The sequence below is a fragment of the Lagenorhynchus albirostris genome, chromosome 17, assembly GCF_949774975.1.
Source record: "Lagenorhynchus albirostris chromosome 17, mLagAlb1.1, whole genome shotgun sequence".
Lineage (NCBI taxonomy): Eukaryota > Metazoa > Chordata > Mammalia > Artiodactyla > Delphinidae > Lagenorhynchus > Lagenorhynchus albirostris.
The window spans coordinates 21,778,065-21,796,246 of record NC_083111.1 but is presented as its reverse complement, the minus strand read 5'-3'; the positions used below and the strand labels follow the sequence as shown (position 1 = coordinate 21,796,246).

Below are 18,182 nucleotides of genomic sequence, written 5' to 3'. Positions count from 1 at the left end.
TTACATATTAATGGACATATTTTTAGATATACTGGGTTATTTTACTGCTTTCTTTTTATTTTAATGTGGCTACTAGAAAATGTTAAATTGCATGTCTGGCTTGTATTATTGTTCTATTAGACAGCTCTGGTATAGTTTGAAAAACATGGGAAATGTCAGAGAAGATAGACATAGGTTTCAGTCTTGGCTTTACAACACAAAAGCTGCATGGGCTTGGACAAGACACTTGACCTCTCTGAGCCTTATGTTGCTCATTTATAAGGAGATAGTATACTCATATTTCAGCGTAATTGTGAGAAATGGGGTTAATATAATCAAGCATCCAATACATGTTTGGAACATGATAGCTATTACTACCCTGAGAGAAGATTGAGTCTTCTCCCCCCTTCCTATGGTACTAAAAGACATTTTTTCCCCACACTTGCACCATGTGTTGTCAGCTGAGAGATATAGTGTCTATAGAAACTGAGGGGTGCATCAGGGCATGAGTAGAAATCATGGATAAAGGACAGCAGCAACTGCTTTGCCAGGCAGGATTCTGTCTGTACCGGGATGCATGCATCTTTCCTGCTTCTCACTTTTCCTCTGACGTCTGTTTCTTTCAGCTGCTGGATTCTTAACCTTGGTATAAGTCCTTGTGTCTGCTTTCATCTTGAAGGCCTTAGCTCGCCTTTAAAAACTTAACTCTCACTTTCAAAATTCTTCTGTTTCTATGTTAGGCCCTTTGGCATGGACCCCAACTGTGTCTCAGGGTCTTTGTGCCTGAGACGTACCCCAATGCCCACACTCTTCCCTATGAGTGATCCGTTGGAGCTTGGTCTGCCAGCTGCTGAGGAGCTGTCAGACACACTCATGAGTTCTCACTGACTTTCATAATCTTCTGGGTCTTCCAGGTTCCCTTCCTTAGGGTCTCAGATTTCTACTCCTCCACCTGGCTTGGTGTCTCTCCTGAGAATGTGCTCTGGCTAATTTGGATAATTTTTAAAATATATGACCCCGTGTTTTCCTACCTCTGTACGTCAGTTTATGTCATTTTGTTTTCTATGTAGAATGTCTAATATCTCTTTCTTCAAAGAATAAATATATCAATAGGCGGATTCTAGAAAACATTTAGAGAGGAGCTAACACCGATCCTTCTCAAACTCTTCCAAAAAATTGCAGAGGGAGAAACACTCCCAAATTCATTCTATGAAGCCAGCATCACCCTGATACCAAAACCAGAAAAAGATATCACAAAAAAAGAAAATTATAGACCAATATCACTGATGAACATAGATGCAAAAGTCCTGAACAAAATAATAGCAAACAGAATCCAATAACACATTAAAAGAATCATACACCATGATCAAGTGGGATTTATCCCAGGGATGTAAGGATTCTTCAATACAAGCAAATCAATCAATGTGATACAACACATTAACAAATTAAGGAATAAACACCATATGACCATCTCAATAGATGCAAAAAAAGGTTTTGACAAAATTTAATACCCATTTATGATAAAAACTCCAGAAAATAGGCATAGAAGGAACCAACCTCAACAAAATAAAGGCCATATATGACAAACCCACAGCAAGCATCATGCTCAATGGTGAAAAACTGAAAGCATTTCCACTAAGACCAGGAATAAGACAAGGATGTCCACTCTTGTCACTCTTGTTCAACATAGTTTTGGAAGTCCTAGCCATGGCAGTCAGAGAAAAAAAGGAAATTAAATGAATCCAAATTGGAAAAGAAGAAGTAAAATTGTCACTGTTTGCAGATTACATGATAATATACATAGAAAATCCTAAAGATGCCACCAGAAAACTACTAAACTAAACAATGAATTTGGTAAGGTGGCAGGATACAAAATTAATGCACAGAAATCTCTGGCATTCCTATACACCAACAATGAAAAATCAGAAAGAGAAATTAAGGAAACAATCCAATTTACCATCTCAAGAAAAAGAATAAAATACCTAGGAATAAACCCACCTAAGGAGTTGAAAGACTTGTACTCAGAAACTTACAAAACACTGATGAAAGAAATAAAAGATGACATAAACAGATGGAGAGATATACCATGTCCTTGGATTGGAAGAATTAATATTGTGAAAATGACTATACTACCCAAAGCAATCGACAGATTCAATGCAACACCTATCAAACTGCCAATGGCATTCTTCACAGAATTAAAACAAAAAATTTTACACTTTGTATGGAAACACAAAAGACCCCAAATAGCCAAAGCAATCTTGAGAAAGAAAAACGGAGTTGGAGGAATCAGGCTCCCTGACTTCAAACTATACCACAAAGCTATGGTAATCAAGACAGTATGGTACTGGCACAAAAACAGAAAGATAGATCAATGGAACAGGATAGAAAGCCCAGAGATAAACCCACGCACATATGGTCACCTAATCTTTGACAAAGGAGGCAAGGACATACAATGGAGAAAAGACAGCCTCTTCAATTAGTGGTGCTGGGAAAACTGGACAGCTACATGTAAAAGAATGAAATTAGAACACTACCTAACATCATACACAAAAATAAACTCAAAATGGATTAAAGACCTAAATGTAAGACCATACACTAAAACTCCTAGAGGAAAACATGGGAAAAACTCTCTTTGACATAAACCACAGCAAGATCTTTTTTGACCCACCTCCTAGAGTAATGGAAATGAAAACAAAAATAAACAAATGGGACTTAATTAAACCTAAAAGCTTTTGTACAGCAGAGGAAACCATGAACAAGACAAAAAGACAACCCTCAGAATGGGAGAAAATATTTGCAAATGAAACAACAGACAAAGGATTAATCTCCAAAATATATAAACAGCTCATGGAGCTCAGTATCAAAAAAACAAACATTCCAATTAAAAAATGGGCAGAAGACCTAAATAGACATTTCACCAAGGAAGACATACAGATGGCCAAGAGGCACATGAAAAGATGCTCAACATCACTAATTATTAGAGAAATGCTAATCAAAACTACAATGAGGTATCACCTCACGCTGGTCAGAATGGCCATTATCAAAAAATCTACAAACAATAAATGCTGGAAAGGGTGTGGTGAAAATGGAGACCTCCTGCACTGTTGGTGGGAATTTAAATTGATACAACCACTATGGAGAACAGTATGGAGGTTCCTTATAAAACTAAAAATAGAACTACCATATGACCCAGCAATCCCACTACGGGGCATATCCCTTGAGAAAACCGTAATTCTAAAAGAGACATGTACCACAATGTTCATTGCAGCACTATTTACAATAGCCGGGACATGGAACCAACCTAAAAGTCCAACGAGAGATGAATGGATGAAGAAGATATGGCACATATATACAATGGAATATTGCTCAACCATAAAAAGAAACAAAAATGAGTTTTTTCTAGTGAGGTGGGTGGACCTAGAGTCTGTCATACAGAGTGAAGTAAGTCAGAAAGAGAAAAACAAATACTGTATGCTAACACATATACGGAATCTAAAAAAAAAAAGGTACTGATGAACCTAGTTGCAGGGCAGGAATAAAGATGTAGACATAGAGAATGGACTTGAGGACATGGGGTTGGAGGGAGAAGTTGGAGCGAAGTGAGAGTATCATCGACATTATATACACTACTGAATGTAAGATAGTTAGCTAGTAAGAAGCAGCAGCATAGCACAGGGAAATCAACTCGGTGCTTTGTGATGACCTAGAGGGGTGGGATAGGGAGGGTGGGAGGGAGCCGCAAGAGGGAGGGGATATGGGGATATATGTATATGTATAGCTGATTCACTTTGGTGTACAACAGAAACTAACACAGCATTGTGAAGCAATTATACTCCAATAAAGATCTATTAAAAAAAAAATCATTCCAGCGTTCCCCATGATCTTTCCTACTGAGTGACATTTCTCCCCAAGAGTCTATAATGGGATATTCCATGTTCATCCATTATTGCTCATTAAACTTAGATATTTATTATAGATATGTATGTACTTGTCTTACCATTACTATTATAAATGAGTACACTTTAATAAACCTTAGGGTCCCACGTGGCCCTGTCTTTGTATGGAGCCACATTCAAAAGAAGTCTCATCCAAAATCCAGAAATAATTGGAAAGTATTCCCAATATTTACATGTATCTCTTTGAGAATATTAAAGAATATCTAATTAACAACCTATAAAAATGCTCTTTTCTGTCCTTCTGTCCACACTACATTGATACAGTTCTCTGTTTCTTCACTGAAGCCTCTTACTTGTCAAACCCCAAAAACTTGCTTTTGGAAACTCAGTTTCATAGCTTTTTCTAATCCTCTTTCTAATTCTTAGCTCTTTATTATACAAACTGACTTAAAAATGCTAGCTTGATAATTTTTTTGTCTGCTTCAATCGTTAACTGTTTTACCCCTCAACAAAGAACAATTGTGCTCCTGTTTCTTCATGAAAAAATTCTCCTTTTTCCTCTTATCACTCTAACCTGTGTCTAGATCTATTCTCCCACTTTTGTGTTACAAAGGCCTGGGAGTCAGCTGAGCAAAAAATAAATTCTCATTACATAGTGGAATAGAAGAAAAGTTCCTTATAACAAGGAATGGAGTGGTGATGAGGAAGGCTGGGAATACTGATAGAAAAACTATGGGCACCATCATATATTTCAGTTTCTATTGGTCAAAGATTTTGTGGTCTTTTTAAAAAATTTTACTCCTTACTGCACCTAACACAGAGACTTAAACTTACTAAAAGCTCATTAACTATTTCCTAAATAAATGTGATGACTTACCAAATTTTATTTAAGACCATCTGGGAAAGCAGGTTCTGTTTAAGTTGTCACTCCCTAGCTATAGCTATTTTTACATAACTTTTTGCTCTTAAAATTCACAGTTATGTATTGTTTTATGGATTTAAAAAAGCATGTGGGGTAAAAGAAAACTTAGAAATTTAACGGGACAGTCATAATAGTCACACCATCCTACTCAAGTGAAATGTGTAAAATGAATCATGGCAGCCAAAGTGCAAACATGTGTTCTGTTAAAAATTACCTACACCATTACCTTGGCCATTCTTATTTCTTGGTTTCAGAGTCAAAAAAGTACATAATACTTCTTTAGTCCTGTTAGGTTTCCAGTGTTAATTTGATTACTACTATTTTTCTGTTTTCTTCAATTGATACAATATTCAGGAAAAAGAATTTAAGGTCATATATATATATATATATATATATATATATATATATCAGCAAGAAACATGTTTTTATATCAATGTGCTTTCTTTGAGTATATAAAAGCATGTTTCTTTTATTTCCCCATTTTTTTCTATGAAGTCCTTCTGTTGAAGTTCATCATATTCTTATCAGAACTCCCATTTCTTTAGGCTATTACTGTATATTAGAGTTCATTTCTGTAAAGCATATTCTTAGAAACTCCAGTGTACCCTTGTTCAAGGCCCACAAACATCTCCCCAGAGATCTTCCTCTCTGGCTAATGTGTTACTTAGGCCAAGAGATTAGGATACAACCTCCTTTTTTGGCTAATAAAAATTCCAGCAAACTGAAGGGAATTCATACTACAGAATGCCAACAAATACCTTTACCAAGGTCACTTCTTAACTAAATGACATACTCTGACTTGCTCATTTATTTCTATATTGTACTATTAAACAGCTCATCTCCGTTAAGTCGTATCAAATCTTCATGTGTATGTGTGTAAATGTGCAGCGTAGAGTTTGAGAATCAAATTTAAAAATAGTTTATTGCACACACTAGGAAAAAAAGTGATAGAAATCAAGTGTTTATCTTCTGTAATGCAATATTATGTAGCTTTTACTATTTTCAAACATTAACTTTATCTTTGAATTGCATTTTCCCCTAATAGATCTGTGTGTAAACCTCTCAACTATATTGTGAGCTTCAGGGGGCAGACATTTATTTATTAATATTTGTTGAGTATCTAATAGACAACAAGGTTACAAAGATAAATAAAGGAGGGCTGCTGCCCTCAAGGAACTCATATTCTAGTTGGAGAAATACACATGAAAACAAATTGCTATGGTCTAGTGAGATATGTTTGCAGACCAAGTGTTAGGGGAGCAAAGTACATAGAACAGTTAATTTCCTAGGATGGGGTTTGGGAATAGGGATGCAAGTCCAAAAGGCTCTATAAAAAAGGGTGAAGTGAGGCATAGTCTGAAAGGATCAATGAGAATTTGCCAACAAGCATGAGGAAGGACATCTTAGGAACAGGAAAACAGCTACACAGAGCAAGGAGTTATATAAAAATAAAATATGGCACTTATACCAAGAAGTGTTGTCTGGCTAAATTTAAGGATTTTTTAAATTAGAGGAGTGAAGCCATCAGACTTATGTGTTAGAAAGATACTTCTGATTGCAAGATGGATAGAAAGGGTGTCAGACAAGGTAGGCCATTGCTCAGACATTATATTAGAGATAATTTTTTTTTTTTTTTGCAGTACGCGGGCCTCTCACTGCTGTGGCCTCTCCCGTTACGGAGCACAGGCTCCGGATGCGCAAGCTCAGCGGCCATGGCTCACGGGCCCAGCCACTCTGCAGCATGTGGGGTCCTCCCGGACCGGGGCACGAACCCGTGTCCCCTACATCGTCAGGCGGACTCTCAACCAGTGTGCCACCAGGGAAGCCCCTATAAGAGATGATTTAAAGGGCTGAGTGTAGACAAAAAGAAATGGGAAGTTTCAAGAAGTAGTTAAAATTAGAATTGATGGAATTTAAAAAATTGGAGGAAGAAGAGTTAAGAGAAATCTGAGAATTTTGATTTAAGGTTGCTGAGGAACCAGTACTACCATTATATGAGATCTGTAGCATATGAAGGAAAGCAGGTGTGGGAATGGTCTCATATACTGGATTTAGCATCTGAATGTTGAATTTTAAGATGCTTTTGGGAAATCCATGTTGAGCTATCCAATAGGTCAGGTGATTAGGAAAACCCCTCGGCCTACCGAGGCCCAGGATATGGGATTCATCATGGTAAATATGGTGATTGATGGTGCTGGAGTGGAAGAGTAGTGAAGAGTGGGATTGGAGAAGAGGAAAAAGGATGGAATTCCAGGGAGGTAGTGGGGACGTAGAGAAGGAAGAACTAGTCAAGCACAGTGAGGAGTTGCCAGAGAGAAAAGGACAAAAGATAACTAACTAAATTTAAAACACCTGGGTAAAAACATGAAGGCAAACGAAACATCTCAAAAAAAAAAAAAATCTACGGTAAGATTAAATGCCATACATAGGGTAGGCTAATAAAAGATATATAAACTATCCATTATATTTCATCACTTGGATCGATATATTTATCTAGGTCTAATTCAGAGAATTAGAGTGGGACTGGGTACAAAGGTGTTAAGTGTTTTTGCTTGTATGTGGCTGCTGTTTCGAGGAACTGGTAATATCACTGACAGTCATCCCAGGGTATAATGAAACAGAGAACTCTAAAACATCACAAGATAATCTTGCCCATCTCTGGATGTATGGGCCCTAGGTTAGTGCCTATACATGTAACCACCACTCCTATGAAGAAGTGAGTACTGTAGGATCTGGGAATGTAGCAAAGGAACATTATGGGGAGAATGTGGTCAGAGAGAAAGGACACATACATACGTAATGGAAGATTTGAACCTGGAGGAGAAAACAGTCTTTTTCTTGGGATATGTAGAGTCCATCTTTAAGAAGGCTTTTATTATGCAACTATACTGTGCCATACTAATATCAATCAAAATTATAAAATCATTAACTTTGATTTTAGGTGAAGCTTGAGATCTCTGTAACATCATCACTTTTTAATTTCCACATTGGCCAGGGCTTCAGTGACAATTACTGAGAACCCAGGAGCTACTAAAGATGTCATTGGTAATGAAAAAAAATTAGCTGGAAGTCAAATTGCAAAAGGACAAGAAATAAGGAGAAGCAGGGCTTCCCTGGTGGTGCAGTGGTGGAGAGTCCGCCTGCCAATGCAGGGGACACGGGTTCGTGCCCCGGTCCGGGAAGATCCCACATGCCGCGGAGCGGCTAGGCCCGTGAGCCATGGCCGCTGAGCCTGCGCGTCCGGAGCCTGTGCTCCGCAACAGGAGAGGCCACAAGAGTGAGAGGCCCGCGTACCACAAAAAAAAAAAAAAAGAAAAGAAAAGAAAAGAAAAAAGAAAGAAGGAGAAGCATGAAAACAGGGAGCATAGATTGTTACCTTGGGAAACAAGTAGTGAAGGAAAGAGGGGAACTTGAGAACTTGAACACATTTGCGGAAAAGGGTAAAGTCAGTGAAAAGGAAAGGATAATTAACAGACCTCCTGTTAAGGTCAGAAAGAAAATGGTTTAAAAACCTCAGATGAAGGAATAATCTTAGACAGGAAGAGGAAAACTTCCTCTGTCCCCAGGGACGTGAAAAAAGTAGCTGTGCAGCACTTATGTCTAAACTGAGGTTGTAAACAATGAATAAACATTGTTATACACTTTTTGCAGTCATCCAGAGGACAAGCAAAGAGAGATGGTTTGGTTGATTTTGATCGGACAGGAGTGTGAGAAAGACAAGAAAGCAAGGAAATTGAAAGCACTGAAGAGAAGGATTAACAGGGATTCCAGACTGAGAAGAGAGCTGCTGAGAAAATAGCCATCTTGATATGGTCAGAAAGTAAATGTGGTGCAAATTAGAAAGATAATGGGTGATGGTCAGGTGGGTTTTTACTTTTGACTTTACAATGAGAGATGGCCGGGACCCCAAATCCCTATATCCTGGACTAGACACATGCAAAACATTTACAAGAAGAGACACGAGAGGCTAATGCAAACTGGTCGCACTGTTTGCTACTATTTTGTCCCAAATCCCTATGTAGTGTTTTATTCTCATGACCTGAGTAAGAAGAACTTAAAGATCTACATCCTTTTTTGCCTCTTTGGCTTAAGTCCTTCCCTGGATCCAGGCTGAGTGCTATTTGATGCTTGTTTTCTCCTGAGCCCTGCCTTGGTCTCTGCTTGGTCTTTACTGCCTGTATGTGGTAACAGTAACATTTTGAAAAGAGAGCAACACACTAAGATAAAAAAAAGTTAAACTGTTTGCTCCTCTATTCTAAGATGTTATCCTTAATATAGTAAAACCCTGTGTGTCTGTGAGCACTCCTTTTTGTTGATTCATTTTAGTTTTTCAGTGAACAGGTTGGGTGCATCAGGAAGCCTTGTACTTCTTCTAGATAAGTGGTTCTCAAGTTGTGGAGGTGAGGGTAGGAGGAAAAAAAAAAAGATATGAAAGTATCCCAGGGAATGTTTCCAAGGGGAAGAGAGTGCTCATCTCTCTGTGTGTGCAGGGGGAGGAGGGAGCATTGTAAAAACTTTCAGGGGGTGCTGATAAACACCTATCTTTCTTCTGACTGAAAATCACTGTCCTACAGGTGAGCAGGTAAGAAGACAGGAGTGATATTGGAGTTTAATACTTGAGAGGTGGGATGGCTCTAGTAGGTGATAAAGTCCAGGAAGTGGGCTACCAGGGTGGAACAGAGGTGAAAAGTTTTGGAGTAGAGGCCAGGAAAAATGAGGCTGGAATGCTGGGTATGTCCACCACAGGGTGGCTGAGCTTTGGCTTTCTCCTTTATTACCTGCAACACTTTCCCAAGCATCAAGTACATAGTGTATGTTCAATAAATACTCTTAATAGACTGTGTACATTTCAGAAAAATGTATTACTTTTAATATCAATTATGTGAGCATGCAACATTGCTAAATACAAAAGTCATACAAGCTCACAAATGACTTCAGAGACTGCCACTTGCAATTAAAGAACAATTTAGGCCCTATAAAGACATCATAAACATAGATCCGTTCCTGTTTTTCACTTGATGACTATACATTTTCACCCTATTACTACTGGTTTCACTCAGAAACTCTATTGCCCACAGTTACATTTCTTTACCCCTTAATGCTTCTCTGAAGAGAAACAGACATTATCAGTCATCTTCTAAAATGGTGTATTTCCACTGTGCCTGAGTAAGACTCAAGTGTTGGGCATTTACAGTACACAGCTCTGGGGATATTGCCTAAAAATTGGAGGCTGCCTGTCTATTATCTGTTGGAAAAACATTTCTATGAATTTATGATATCAATATGTCAGCATAGGACACTTACAATTGATAAAAGGTAAATTTGAAAAGTTTACACTTGTTGCAAATAAGTTGAAAAACGGAAAATTTCAATTTCTAGTTAATTAAACAAAATGAGTAGCATGGAACATAAAAAGTCTGAACCATGCTAAGTTTACAGACTCCATGTCAGAAAAAAATGTCTTCTGGGAAGTATAACACGAAAAAATAAGTTGACATTAAATTTATTACTATTATTTTTTAGATAAAAGTGCTACTCACATATGTGTCATTGCTCATCTAGGTAACCTTGAGAAAAACAATTGCCCTTTCTGGGACTCAGTTTCCTCCTCTAAAATATGGAGGCTGATTCAGTCCATCTCTAAAAGTTCCCTTCCAGATAAACATGCTCTGTAACTGGCTTCAACTTTAGGGCGCGTGCAGTAGAAAGCTCCCTGGAGACAGATAAACAGTTTCAAATTTTATTCATCATTTATTAGCTTTTCAAGCTTGTAAAAGTTATACTTTATTGAGCCTTATTTATGAAATGGAATAACGCTACCTCTTTAATTGAATTGTTTGAGGATTAAATGGGATAATATGTGCTGTGAAGTGAATAGCATAAAGTCAGTTGGTTAACAGGAATTCAATGTGTATTATCAAATCAGTGTCTTAGTTTTCTACTCTTTCCTTCTCTCCTTAAAAATTCAATTCCTTGTATGTTACTGACTTGCAAGTAAAAGATATTATGATAAAATTTGGAAGATACTATGAACTTTTGCTGAGCAACATTTGTAGGATGTGAATGTTTTGGAAAGCTAATTTTTATTTTCTGGCTTGGGAAAACCTCTGGATTTGAATATAGCAGACAAAGTAGCAGTAAGAGGTCAAAAATAATTCAAAAGCTCCATATGACTTCACAATTTAGCAACTATTATATATTCAAAGACAGGCATGATACCACATGCATTAATAATAGTATATCACACAGGAATATAAATACTCCACATACACTCAGCACTAGTCCTAAACTTTACAAAATCACATGAAATCAGTTTGGAATTCCACAATTTTAAGGATGAAGAGAACTTTACCTAGAATCACAAGAAAGCTATGAGGATAATAAATAAGGATATTAAAAAGTGATTGTATGGGTTGGATGTGCTAAATAGACTAGCAGAAATTGTCTAACATAGCCCCAGGAACCTCTTTTCCCACTTGTGAGTCTATTAATAGGTGGATTTGTTTGAACGTTAACTGGACATTTTGGATCCTACTGGGTTAAGCAGAAGGAAGTACTCTAAAATTTAATCTTTCCTATTGTCTCAATGACTCACACTGTTAACATTTTTTCTAGTAATATGTGATTGAGGACCATGTGATACCCATGCCCTTATTCCACTCATTCAAAAAGTACTGTAAAGGGAGATGAGGGCAGACTTACCTTTCATCCTTTATGTAACTACAAAGGAGGGCTGAGTTCCTGGTATGTCCATATAGATTATCTGTTGAAATGCTGCTTAACCTACTTCACATGGGATTGTATCTAAGACCTCAAGGACCGTTAAGTGGGGTCTTTATTGCAAAGGGTCTTCCTGTTGCCTGCCATTTGTCCAGTAATTCATGAGCCATTGGCATATTACTGGTGCCTTATATATTACCACTGAGAAATGATTTCATAATACTGACCAGTGAGATTACACAGTTCATAGAAACTTTCCATATAAGAACCACGATGTCAAAACACAGCAGAGGTCACTAACAGTATTAATGAAGATTTTGTCAGCTTCTAATGATGATTATTATTGTATCAGAATGGAATTCACACTAATTATTAGTAAAAGTTTACAAACATTAGAAAGTGCATAATAACATTTGGATCTGATAGGGCTGAAAAAAGACATGAAAAACACAACACAAGGGCTTTACTTTTGTGATTGGTGTCCACATGATTGCAAGATCATTTTCTACATCTTTTGCTGCTCCGTGGAGATAAACTGTCCTCCAAATTTTAATAGTATCATACAGCACTGTGATAAATTTGATTCCATAGAAGAAAATATGTCCCATGCTTAGTATTATCTTGTATTCTCTTTCCCATCTCCCCAATTCTCAGAAATCCTCATAATTGGAAATAAAAATATACGTTGGAAAAAGTTCTCCACTTGGGAATAAGACAAAATTTGCAGTTTGAATTCTGGTCTGTGTAGACACCAAACAGACTGAATTCAGGTAATATTCACATTAATGGATATTTTCAAATGCCTGTATAATAAGCAAAGGAGTTTTGATGAATCTGTTAGACTTAATTCATCAGCTGTGCATTAAGGGGAAAGATTAGGTTTTAAAAAACGTGTGCTCTCAGGGCTTCCCTGGTGGCGCAGTGGTTGGGAGTTGGCCTGCGGGTGCAGGGGACACGGGTTCGTGCCCTGGTACTCCGCGAAGATCCCACATGCCGCAGAGCGGCTGGGCCCGTGAGCCATGGCCGCTGAGCCTGCGCGTCCAGAGCCTGTGCTCCGCAACGGGAGAGGCCGCAGCGGTGGGAGGCCCGCGTACCGCAAAAGAAAAAAAAAAAAAAATGTGGGTTCTATCCTGTGCACACCACCACACGATGGAGCAGAATTTTTAGGCAGCCCTTTTAAAAATGAGTAGTATAAAAATTCACAGTAACGTACATCATTTTTGTTTTTCATAAGCAATCAAAGAAGGGGGCAGTGCTGAGCATCTATATTGTATAATACAAAACAGTGTAAATAACACAGCAGGAACACACAGATACATAATGCTAAAAACAGTGCTTTCTGGATGGTTCTTTTACTGGGTGAATACTTGGGCCAGAGATATTTAAACTCTGGGGTTCAACCAACCCTTTGCGATTAGACACAATTAAATCCTCTGACATTGTGAGGGGCCAGATGCTACAGGAAGAATCATCACCTAGGTCGGTGCTACTCTCTACAAGCATTTAATCATATGGTCAAGTGAAAGGATCCGTACAAAAATGACATCCAAACACAAGCCACATGATTTCAACCATTGCTGATGCCAGAGGTAGAGAAAAGTCTGTCTGCAGCCACAGCCTCTGCCCCCATTTTTAACATAACAAGCAGGTTCCTGCAATGCAGCACAGCCATTTTCTTTTTCCCCTTTTCACTCTTGGAAATAAATGCATTCCAGCCAGGCCTGGAGATTTGAGACATTGTCAGGTGTTGATGAAGATCAAAGTGGGGTGTTAACTTTCAGATTTTGCTGCTTCTCCCTGGGCTTCCCCACTTTGTTCTGTTGAATTTCGCTGTGCATCTTCTTCACCTTCTGTTAGAGACATAAAAAAGGATAAAGGCAAAATAAAAATGATTGCTTATATTTACTGACTCTCAGTATATCATATTGGAAATTTCAGAAATACTCAAGTCTGAAATTCTCATAGAGACAAGTATATTTTCTTGGTAATCAATTCCCCATCAAGAAAACAGCTTAAGTGTTTCAAGGGCTAATTCTGGTTCTGGAAGAGCATGGCTCAAAAACAAAATAATAACTGCATTTTTAGAATGGTTAGTGATGCTCTATGCTTCTGATAAATAGCTGGGAAATCTCATGGCCAGGTCATGGCATGGCACTTGTAGTTTCATAGGTTGCAGAAATCAGACGTAGGGAACAAGTTTACCTTTTGATGCCTGACTATCTTATATTAAGAAATATTTTAAAATTACATTTTACGTTATTCTGAACACTTGATGATAACCTAGCTGACTTCTCATAGGTTTAATTAATTTAAATTAAAAGCAACAGTGGAAGGACATTATCTCAGCTGGTTAGTCCCTTGTCAAATAGTTATGATGGCCTCTGGCCTGCCCTTACAGAACATATGTACAAATCCAAGAAAACCACTTTCATAACTGTACCCTTAGCAACAATCTCAGCCATAGCAACACTAAAATTAAACAATGCTTTCTCTCCATATTAGGTCACTTTACCTGGGTGCAAGCTGCAGGCAATTCTTGATTCAAAGATTCAAATATTTGCATGTGTTAGCTTGTTACTAAGTGACCAATATGGCTTAGTGGACAAAATATTTGGGTGTGCAATAATGCGTATTATATTAATTTTTGCTAAGAGTTTATTACCATAATTCAAATTAATTGAAGTAAGTAGACTGTCCATTATTTAGATGGAAATTTTGAAGGTAATTACTCCTTTACGCTTAACAAGTACACACAAGACACCTCACCATGCACCATACTTTAGGGAAATTAAAAGCAGTTTTTCCACATAAAAATCATATTCTGTTCTAAAGGTGTTCCAAGAATATCATGATGCATTATATAGAATTTTCATGTACTATCTTCACTATTAGAGAAATGAACAAGCCCCCAAGTTATGCAGATGGCCTGAATCTGAGATGTGTAGATTAGCATGAAATGAGAACTCGATAAATAGGAGAAGCTCTGTCAACCAAAGGAATGAAGTCATATTAGGGCAGATGCAAGACAGTAGAATATTAAGGATGAAAGTGACTGCATAAATACAAGATGAGGATCTTAACTCCCATGGGGCTTGGGACTTTCTAGGTATCCAGGGATACTCCTCAGGGCTCAGAATAATGCTGCAAACACAGAGCTGTGGCTAAATAGATGCTTGTTAACAAGTCAAGATAAACATAGGACAACAATATTGTTGAGCATAAACTTAAATAGAAGCTGAAATACTCAGGAATTACAAAGGAAGTCCCGTGCTATTCTCAGCTAGTGATATTTAATTTGCCATTGTACAGTTGTCTTTATTTTTTATGTTTTGGACTTTTGATTGTACAGTTATTACTTTTAGTTCTTGGTACTTAGAATAATAAATAAAGTCAGTGCTGTTTATACTTTGCCTTATTCTGGATTTTGTGATTTGAAGAGAAACAGAAAATTCTTTCAGGGTCTACAGAATTGCAATTAACATGTAGAAATATTTGAAAAAGAATATATCTGGAAGCATAAAGATATTTGAATTATTTTAAATTATTTAATTATAACATATTAATATCAAATATAAAATTATTAATATAAAATGTCAACCTATTTAAATTTTAACATAGTCTATTGGACTATGTTAAGAGACTATAGTCTCTTGTATAAGAAAGGTCTTGAGGTTAATGGGTCTTAATTTCAGTGAAAACAAAAAAAGAAGAAATTAAACTACACTATGAATAAAAATGTCCTCATAGTAAGAGTGGCTAAAATTAATGCAGATTATTTAAAATAGAGTATTCATATAAAACACAAATTTTATGAAAAAGATTAGTAAATTCTCAAATATTGCAGAAAAATTATATTTACTTACTTCATGCCACCAAATTGGAATAATTCCCTATAGCCTTTCTCAGAGCTATTTTGAAAATTAACTCCTGGTAGTAACAGAGAAACAACAAAATCTAAAATATACATCAGTCTATATACTCCATGGAAGTGATTATTAAAGTTTTATTTTCAACCTGAGTTTTAAAAGACCGATCTATGACCTGCTGACCTGTAGTCATTGAATAAAGTTCTGTCAGTAGGTATTTTAAGGTAATGTTGCTGAGCTATTTCATTTATATATATATATATATATATACATACATATATATATATATATATATATATATATATATATATATATATATATATATACTCTGACTCAGTTTTCCAATAACTGGAAGGCTTTGCCATGAAAATTCTAATAGCAAAGAATTATCAAGCTGTTACCAAGAGTCAGAAACTGACCAGTGTTTTTCACATATATAACACTGTGTTTCCTTAATTGTGAACTCCTTTTTACTTTTAAAGATTATTTTTTGCACAAGTGTTTTTCAGGGAAATACATTTAGCTTTGATATTTGCAAAAGCTATGGATGGAAGAGCCATCAGGGGTTTCAGCACTTTGTACTTTGACATGTCAAACTTATTTTACTTTTTCATTGGTAAGGATAGATTTGGTGGGTAGGAGTTCGAGGCCCAATAGTAAGACAAATTTTTCAAACTCAGTCTATCATGAAAGGAAAACTTCTTACCTAAGACTTATTTATGTAATAGACTATTTTACTTCCATTCTCAAGAAAAATGGTCCTGGAGACCCTTTTATTTTGAAATGGTTCTTGGAATCGAGATCTGTCAGACTTATCTGTGAATCTTGTTAAATATCTAATGCTATTAAGTGTTACAGGTGGCCAAACTGTCAAAGGTAGGAGCTCCAACTTTGTTAAATGTTCTACATAAGATATTTCAGAGCTTTTATAGAGATTAGGATTAAAAAAAAAAAACTCATGTGTTTTATTGATTGCATTAGTAAAATCAGATTAAGGATTCTGCATTTGAGTGGGAAACCCTGTAAGGTGCAGTCATTGAAAACAGAGTGGGAGTGATTAAGAGATTAGTACCTGCCTTTTGTCTTGCCTTAGACTGTTTATAACTTTCTATTACGTTACTTTCAAAGGTGTTTTTTCATGACTTAATCCTACTTAGTGAAGTGCTGCAAATCATTCCATGTTCATAGAGATGGATGTCAAACGACTCACCTGTCTTGTTGATATCAAGACCTGCTAATTTCAAGGCTAATTCATTGCTGTTACCACTTGCAGAGGAAACCAGGATATCATGTATTGCATTTCTTCTACCCGTTCTTCCTGAAGCAATAAAATCTGCATATGTAGTTTCCACATCAGTCATTGCTAACAAATATCCACATAGCAGGAGCTACAAAACAGAGAAAAATTAATAGGTAAATATAATGTTGGTCAATGGTAAACATTTAACAAAGATACTTGTTAAATTACTGACCTATAATATGGATGTGAAATAACTGTCTTGCTTACATGTCCACAAAGCAAGTAATGCTTTGATTCTTGATCAAGGGTCAGGGAACATTTTTTGTAAAGGGCCTGATAGTAAATATTTTAGGCTTTGAGGGTATATAGTCTTTATCCAACTACTCAACCCTATGGTTGTAGGACAAAAGTACTCAAAGAGAATACATTAAATAAAAGTAATAAACTAAACTTATAAAAATAGGCATAAGGTCAGATTTGGCCTGCATGCCGTAGTTTGTGGACACCCAGTTTAGATCATAAAATTCTCCTTCTCTAATACCATTTTAGTCAGTCTTCAACTCCAGAAAGAAGAACTTGAGCTCAGTAGCATACCAAAGTGGTGGGAGGTGGAGTGGAAGTTTTCCACCCTAGACATGAGCAGTAAGCAAGGGCATTGTTTGCAGAGAACCTAAGAACAATAATGAAATTGACCAAAATCCAGTTTGTTTTTTATTATCATCATGCACCAGCAATTCTAAACAATGCCAGTGACCAAATACCGCTCCCAGTCCAGGAGCACAGCTTCCTTGTTGCTTACTTGGTAAGTCATTCCTTGGGAGGAATAATAATCTTTCTTGACTGAAACTTTGAAATAAAATCTTCAAAATTACAAAGGACTCAGTCAAAGTGAGTTTCCCCAAACAGACCTGGTAACACACATACTTAGTTAAAGACTTAATGAAGAAAATATTTTCAAGGTAGAATATGAGATACATGTAATAACAAAAGATCATCAAATGTAAATCTTTCATTTTTTTTACATCTTTATTGGAATATAATTGCTTTACAATGATGCATTAGTTTCTGCTTTATAACAAAGTGAATCAGTTATACATATACATATGTTCCCATATCTCTTCCCTCTTGCGACTCCCTCCCTCCCACCCTCCCTATCCCACCCCTCTAGGTGGTCACAAAGCACTGAGTTGATCTCCCTGTGCTATGCGGCTGCTTCCCACTAGCTATCTATTTTACGTTTGGTAGTGTATATATGTCCATGCCTCTCTCTCGCTTTGTCACAGCTTACCCTTCCCCCTCCCCATGTCCTCAAGTCCATTCTCCAGTAGGTCTGTGTCTTTATTCCTGTCTTACCCATTCCAATTACATTTTACTATAGTTTAAGATTAAAAACTCATACCAATAATCAAGAGAAAGGAGTCTTTTCAAAATATACGAAATGTGGAAGAAGCAAAAATGGTAGAACCCATACACTATCATGGACATGCACACTGTCACTCTGAAATAAATTGATGCCATTTACAGTGAAATCCAGGATGGCAGTCAGTAGCACTTTCCTT

The 18,182-nt window shown here is 36.8% G+C and overlaps 1 protein-coding gene across 5 annotated transcripts in view; it reads right to left on the bottom strand.

The window, feature by feature from the left end:
• Nucleotides 1-9,640: 9,640 nt before the first annotated feature.
• Nucleotides 9,641-18,182, bottom strand: part of PKIA (cAMP-dependent protein kinase inhibitor alpha) — a 96,049-nt gene continuing 87,507 nt past the window's right edge. For all 5 annotated transcript variants that reach the window (XM_060127945.1, XM_060127943.1, XM_060127942.1 and 2 more), the window contains 2 exons: nucleotides 16,594-16,771; nucleotides 9,641-13,367 (listed from right to left, as the gene is read on the bottom strand). In XM_060127945.1, coding sequence (XP_059983928.1) covers nucleotides 13,288-13,367; nucleotides 16,594-16,744 — 231 coding nt within the window. In that variant the 5' untranslated portion in view covers nucleotides 16,745-16,771 and the 3' untranslated portion in view covers nucleotides 9,641-13,287. The remainder of the gene's footprint in view (nucleotides 13,368-16,593; nucleotides 16,772-18,182) is intronic.